This window comes from Marmota marmota, unplaced genomic scaffold (genome assembly GCF_001458135.2).
Source record: "Marmota marmota marmota unplaced genomic scaffold, marMar, whole genome shotgun sequence".
In the NCBI taxonomy this organism is placed as follows: domain Eukaryota; kingdom Metazoa; phylum Chordata; class Mammalia; order Rodentia; family Sciuridae; genus Marmota; species Marmota marmota.
Window position 1 is genome coordinate 2249618 of NW_025999982.1, and position 7437 is coordinate 2257054.

The following is a 7437-nucleotide window of genomic DNA, read 5'->3' on the forward strand; positions in this document are numbered from 1 at the left end:
GAGGAGGAGGAGGAGGAGGAGGAGGAGGAGGAGGAGTGCCTACTTGATGGTGAGTAATGGTGGCCCTAGGCCGAGGGGTGCAGGGGGAAGGCCTGGCAGCCCACAGGACCCATTCTGAGGAATGCTGAAGTCAGACTGCTTGGGTTCGAAGCCCACTTCCGTCAGGCTGTGGGATGGTGGCGTGTTGTTAACCTCAGCAGTTTCCTCATCTATAAAATGAGAATAAATCAGTTGCAAGGATTGACCAAGGTGGCTTCCTCGGGTGCCTAAAACTGGGCACACAACAAGGGTTTGGTAAAGAACCCTTTGGTAACCCTGCCCTCAGCTCAGCCTGCCCCACCTCCTTGCCCCGGGACCCCTCCTTCCTCCCAGCCTCCTGCTCATCAGTGACTGCTGTCCTTTCACAGGAGACCTCAGGCTGGCCTCTTCCAAGGCAGGAACTCCCTGGAACTGCCTCCTTGGTTTGTACAAGCAGCTCCAGAAATCAGCCATTGTCAAGGTCTGTGGGGGTGGGGGGTGGGGTCCTGGCTGAGCCCAGGCTATGTGGCTTGGTCCCTTGGGAACAGTCCCCTTTCTTCACCTTCGGAGACTGTTGTTCTCTCCTACTTTCTGTTTTCTTGAGGGAGGGTGGGGGCTGCAGGCTCGGGGTCCTGGCCCTCCGCACCTGCTCAGAGACTTGGCAGGCCATCAGTTTCCTCTCAAGGAAGGCTTGCCCCTCCAGGAGAAAGGGGAGGAAGAGGAAATGAAGGAAGAGGACAATTCATTCAAGCTCTGTGTCCCAAGAATTATTGGCTTCCAGTCACCACTGCACAAGACTTTTAGGTCCACAGATACAGTGGGTAAGACTCTCCACCCCACCCCTCACCTCCCAGATTGTTCCCAGACCCAGGAAGCCCCCCTTATATTGCACTCAGTCCAAGAGTACAATATAAGCATTGACCACCAGATGGCATCAGAGGACCTAAGATGACCAACAGGGATGGGGGGACCTGTGTGTTATGGGGCTGGAGGTCTCTAGGTCCAGCAAGGGTCCCTCAGGGTTTCTGAGGCTGCAGGGTTGGGGTGGGGCCACTCGAGCACCGTACTTTCTCCAGCCCAGAGGTTTTATTTCTTTGGGAGGAGTACCTGGTTCATGCACTGCTGTGTCAGAGCCCTGGAGAGTCCTCTCTCCTAATACAGCCCCAAACATGAAGGACAGTTGGATCAGAATTGGTAAGAATGTATGACAGGGGCTAGGGATCTACTCAGTTGGTAGAGTACTTGCCTTGCATGCCCAAGGCCCTGGGTTCAATCCCCAGCACCAAAACCAAAAAAGAATATATGACAGAAATCACTGTTGGCCTGTAATCCCAGCTGCTTGGAAGCCTGAGGTAGGAGAATCGACTGAAAGAAGGATTGACCACAAGTTCAAGGCCATCCTGGACAACTTATGGAGCCCCTTTCTCAAACTAAAATTTAAACAAAGCACTGGGATTAGAGATACAGCTCAATGGTAGAGGGCTTATCTAGCATGCATGAAGCCCTGTGTTCAACACCCAGGACCACAAAAAGAAAACAAATGAAAGAAAAAATTGTTGAGCCAGGGTGTAGCTCAGTGGTAGAGGGAGTACTTAGCATGTATGAGGCCCCTGGGTTCAATTTCCAGCACCAACGTTCACCTCCCAAACCCCCCCCCAAAACCCAAAAAGTCATTGTTGACATTTACTTAGCCATCACTGGATGACCAGACCCTCACATAAGCACTTTTCATAAAATGGTAGATTACAACTCTGAAGTAGGTCCTGTTATCATCACCACTTATAGCAGGGAAGCACAGAGACATTAGATAATATGTCCAAGGTCACACAGCTAATAATGAGCAGAGCTGGAATTGAACTAACAGATCCAGGCTTTTTTTTTTGTGTGTGTGTGTGTGTGGTACCTGGGCACTTGACCACTGAGCCACATCCCCGGCCCTTTTTATTTTATTTTTATTTATTTATTTTTAAAGAGAGAGAGAGAATTTTAATATTTATTATTTCTTAGTTTTCGGTGGACACAACATCTTTGTTTGTATGTGGTGCTGAGGATGGAACCCGGGCCACATGCATGCCAGGCGAGCGCGCTACCGCTTGAGCCACATTCCCAGCCCCCAAGCCCTTTTTAATATTTTATTTAGAGATAGGGTCTCACTAAATAGCTTAGGGCCTTATTAAGTTGCTGAGACTGGCTTTGAACTTGGGATCCTTCTGCCTCAGCCTCCTGAGCCTCTGGGATTACAGGCTCCTGTCACAGGGGCTGGGTCCAAGCTCTTTAGTATGTGGGTGAAGAGATCTACCCCCCCATGCTCTGCCCAGGAGCAGCCGCACATCTCTGTTTTGCAAGAGGGAGCCCCCCTTCCTGGGGTAGGAGGGCCTGGCTGGCTCCCAGTAACTGAAGAGCTTTGAGGGGGCGTTCTTGGGTGGCCGAGCTGGAGTGAGGTTGGAAGAGCAGCCTCCCTCTCTTGGTCCTTGGGTCCCCAGCACCTGGTTCCACTCTGCTCCTGTGTTCTCATGCTCTGGGAATATTGGAATAGCAAACTCGGTTTCTCCTACGCTGTCATAACACAAAATACTGTGATACAGATGTGTGGCAGTACATCCCCACGCTCGAAGCCATCTAGCAGCTCCTCAGGTTCTGCAGAGGAAACCACCCAGGGTCCTCCAGTCTATTTGGCTCTGACACTGTTTACCTAGAGAGAGCATCAGATCCCACGGGTTGAGGACTTAGTGTCACAAGACTGTCCTCCACATTATTTATTTGCGATACTGGAGATCGAACCCAGGGGTACTCTACTACTGCACTATACCCCCAGCTCTTTTGATTTTTTACTTCAGCCACTGGCTAAATTGCCAAGGCTGGCCTGGAACATCTGATCCTCCTGCCTTAGGCTCCTGGGTTGCTTGAATTATAGGCACAGGCCACCGTACCCGGCATGTCCCCCACTTTAAATGCCAGTCTCAAGTGCCAGGTTGTTTTATCTGTGCTTCTGACCAACCAGCTACCAGTCAGGGTTCCTGTGACCCCCTCCCCAAGCTCAACTTGCTTGAGCAGCTCACAGAACAGAGGAGACATTTGACTTACCTTTACCTGTTTATTATGAAGGATATCACAAAGGGTACAGATGAAGCCTAGGGCAGGGCCTGGGGGTTTCACACCCTCTCCTGGCCACTGGCCACTGCACCCCAGCTACCCAGCAATTCAGCCACCCGGAAGTTCTCCAAGATCCATCCTTTTGCTTTCTCATAGGTATGATTGACTAAATCTTTGGCCACTGGTGATCCATTTAACCTTCATCCCCTCTCCCCTCCCTGGAGGCTGGATTTGCAGAGGTCAAAGTCCCAACCCTCTGAAACCACCTTGGTCTCTCAGGTGACAGCTGGCATCCCCAAGCTGTAGAAGGGCTGTCAGCTCTCAGTCATCCATCCACATACCCAAAGACACTTACCACTTTGAAGATGCCAAGGATTTCAGGAGTTGCATGCCAGGAAACAGGATGAAGACCAAATACATATTTCACAATCTCACATATGCCCATCTCTCTGGCTCTCAGGTTTTGTGGAGTCGGAGTTGAAGAAACTTCTGGCAGTACAGCGAGAGGCTCACCTCTGGAAGATGGGCAGCCTAGAGGGCCGGGAGCTGCTGACCTGGCCAGAGATCACCCTGGAGGAGGCTGGCATGGTGGATGGCCAGGTATGTCTGGCCACCCCAGACCACCAAGGCCCCTGCCTGAGGGCGTTGGTGAAAGAGGCTTCCCACCTCCTCGGGGCTCAGCCCCCACTGCCTGGGTAGGGTTGGGGAAGACCCCTTTTTAGTTGTAGCATTTCTGAATTCAGGACCCTTTGACCCTGAACTCACATGCACAGGCACAGACACACATATGTGTGCATCCTCACCCACCCACCCCCACTTCCTCAGTCATCTCTCACTTGAACCAGAGTCATGAATGAACAATGAGGGGATTTGTCTAGACAGGCTGAAATCATGTTAGAGCGCGATATTGCTCTTCTTCTATTCTCTCCCCTGTTCTCACCCATTCTCACAAGCACCCAGAGGCTCTAGAGAGCAACCCCACCGGGCAGACCAAGGACCAGCCACTGCTCTCCCTCCTTGACACCCACCATGAAAGCTTAGGCCTGTCTCAGCTCCTCTGCGAGCCTGGATGGATCTCTTGTTGGAACACGCGTCAGCGCCCTTTTGAGTTGATTTCTCCCCTGCCATGTCCATGTGGCTTCCAGAAAGAATGAGCCCAAGGTTGAGAGGCCAACATCTCTAAGCAAAGTCTCAACTCTGGCATTTACTTGCTCTATGACATTGACTCTAAGCCTTCAAGGGTCTACAGTTAAAGGCCCTGCCACACTGGGGACAGTGGCATATGCCTCACCTCCTGAGGTAGTGATTACTATAAACACTGGGCACTGGGGTACTCTCCCATTGTCCTGAACCTCCCTGAATGCCTAGGTCATGGGAGGCCCTGTGTCCTCTCATCCATAACATACAAGTTTGCCAGGAGCGGTGGCTTACGCCTGTAATCCCAGTGGCTTGGGAGGCTAAGGCAGGAGGATCACAAGTTCAAAGCCAGCCTCAGCAATGGTGAGGCGCTAACCAACTCAGTAAGACCCTGTCTCTAAATAAAATACAAATAGGGCTGGGGATGGGGCTCAGTGCTTGAGTGCCCTGGGTTCAATCCCTGGTACCGCCCCCCCCAAAAAAAGAACAACACACAAGTTCCCCTTTTAAGGGGCAGGCCCCTCATTTTTTTTCCCTTTCATGCTAAAAGGCTCTAATCTTGGGACTCCCCCTCACCTTCCTTCCCTCTTCTTCTGAACTGTCCTTTGAGCCAGGCTTTCCTGTCCCAGGGCTCCCGGTCCTGGGGCAGCCTGAGCAGCAGAGCAGCATGGAAGGGCCCCGAGGAGATTCTGGGTGATACAAGTGGGGTCCTATCCAGTCCCTGCTTTGGGGCCAGAGTTGCATCCACAATGTTTCAGGGTCCCACCTCCTGGCCTTTGGAGAATGCTGGGGGCTTGGGGGAGGGAAGGGTGCAGAGTCCCCTAGGTGTGGATTCCAGGGCAGAGGTGAGGGAGGGAAGGGGTTGGCTGGAGTACCTGGGTCCTGGGATTTGCAGGGAACCCCTCCCCCCCAAGTTGAAGAGAGAATGGAGTCTCCATTTTATGGCAAGGAGGTATAGCTCGGGTTGGTGGCACCCAGCCAGCCTTGGGATTCTGGAACAGGTGGCTCTGGGGTGCTTCTTTCCTGAGCAGGGGAGGGTCTTGGTGTGCAGAGCAGGGAAGGGAAGGAGCCCACAGGTGCGGAGGCATCTCCTTTTCTCCGTTTCTGCCCCTCAGCATCTGCTCCTCGAGGAGATCGATGAGATGGGAAACTGGCCTCCTCCGGAGTGAGGCCCCTGCTGGCCAGAGTCTGTCCTGTCCCACACCCCTGGGCCCACTTGTAGTAGGAACACGTCGCTCTTCCAGGACACATCCAAGAAGCCCCTAGAGCCTGGGGGGGGGCTTTGGAATGAACAGTGTCCACGCATCTGGAGGGTGGCCCAACATACTGTCCCCACCCATAAGACTCGGGCCTATGATGTTATTAATAAAAACCTGGTTTGCCTTTGGCCTCCGTGGCTTTTGTCTTTGGACCTTGCCCCCTCATCCCTGACCAGTCTATTGGGGTCTCACTTGAGTCCCCAGTCTGTGCCCAGAGATGCTAGCACAGTGCTGGCTGCAGAGCATCTGAGTGGGGAGAGCAGGGAGGCCTGACCGGGGGTGGGGAAGGACCCCTAGCCCTGGGCTCCCCGCTGCCTGCAAGTTCTGCCCGGTTAGGAGGAACATCTCTGAATTCCCTCCCTCGCTGCTCCCAGCCATGCTGTGGCCTCACAGGGAGGATCCGGGAATTCTCCAACAGGAAGTTCCTGCCCAGCCAGCTCAGGGACAAAGCCAGGAAAGGGGCCCTGGAACTGTGGGGACCAGCCTTAGGAGGACTGGGCTGGGGGGCAGGTGAGGGAGGGGGTCCCTGGGTTTATTTTTTTGGGTTTTTTTTTTTTTTGTCCTGGGGATTGAACCCAGGGGCACTTAACCACTGAGCCATGTCTGCAGCCCCTTTTTGTGTTTCATTTAGAGACAAGGTCTCACTGAGTTGCTTAGGGCCTCGCTAAGTTGCCAAGGTTGGCTTTGAACTCGCGATCCTCCTGCCTCCACCTCGTGAGCTTCTGGGATTACAGGCGTGCCCCCACTGCACCTGGCTAGTCCCTGGGTTTGATGTAGGAGGGGTGACTCTTCAGGCTGGGATACCCATCCCCTGCAAGCCCATGGTATGGGGTTAGGGCAGGGCCCACGCTGTGCCATGCTCACGGCTGGGCACCTCTGGGTATTCCAGGAAGGACAGGTCAAAGGGGTGTGGCATGGCCTCAGGAGAGGTCCAGATTGCTGGAGGGCCCAGTGCTGTCTGATTCCAGAAGTGAGGGGAGGCTTGGGATGAGGGTGCATAATCATGCGTCCTAATGGTCTATGGAAGGGTCAGGCTGGCTTCCCAGGATCCCATGGGCAGGAAGGCCAGGACTTTTTTGGACACCAGGGGGTGCTGTTCTCCAGGAGGTCTTGCTGATCCCAGAGGGGCCCCAACTCTTCCTTTTCCACAGTCCCAGGCTCTGAGCAACCCCAATATATGTATAAGAAAGCTCAGTTGCCTCCATTCTTCCCAGAGTGACAGTTATCCAAGGAAGCTGGTCTGATGTTTCCCATGTGTCCCCTCTGTGTCCAGTCTGGGGCCTGGTGTGGAACTGAAGTTCAACACAGAACGAGGTGACCATTCTTTTTTTTTTGTACTGGAGATTGAGTCCAGGGATGTTCTACCACCGAGCTGTATCCCCAGTCCTTTTTATTTTGGGGACCGCATTCACTAAATTGCTGTGGCTGGCCTTGAATTTGTCATCCTCCTGACTCAGCCTCCTGAGTTGCTGGGATTATAGGCCTGTGCCACTGCTTCAGGCCACCCTTAATAATCACTGTGATTGAGAACAACAGCTGTTAGGTGACTGGCCCTGTGGCCACATGTTAGGGTGGAGGGAAGGAAACTGCAGCAGCTGATGTCCTGGCCCAACCCAGCCTGCTGAGGGTCCAAAATCCCACTTCCCATCCGAAGCCTGCAGGGGGCTGGGGATGTTAGCCAGGGTTAGTTTCTCATGGGTTGCAGTGTGTGGGGGTCTTTCTCCTGGGCTTCCTGGCCAGGAACCCTGGAGCCCTTGACTCAGAGTGGAGCAGGGCTGGTGGAAGGGCATCTGCAGCCTCTGAGTCAGCCAGGAGGCTGCCTTGTGACCAGATGACTCACCTGTGCCCTAATGGCCCTGCTAATCATTTCCTCCCAGAGTGTAGGCTCTCGGGAAGGGTGGGGGCCTGGAGGGCAGATGGTGGGTCCTCT

At 53.6% G+C, this 7437-nt stretch overlaps 1 protein-coding gene across 1 annotated transcript in view; it reads left to right on the forward strand.

The window, feature by feature from the left end:
- Nucleotides 1-5599, forward strand: part of LOC107143605 (gametogenetin-binding protein 1-like) — a 7348-nt gene extending 1749 nt beyond the window's left edge. Inside the window, exons 3-6 of the mRNA XM_048805716.1 lie at nt 373-499; nt 722-839; nt 3572-3711; nt 5364-5599. Coding sequence (XP_048661673.1) covers nt 373-499; nt 722-839; nt 3572-3711; nt 5364-5417 — 439 coding nt within the window. The 3' untranslated portion in view covers nt 5418-5599. The remainder of the gene's footprint in view (nt 1-372; nt 500-721; nt 840-3571; nt 3712-5363) is intronic.
- The last annotated feature ends 1838 nt before the right edge of the window (nt 5600-7437 follow it).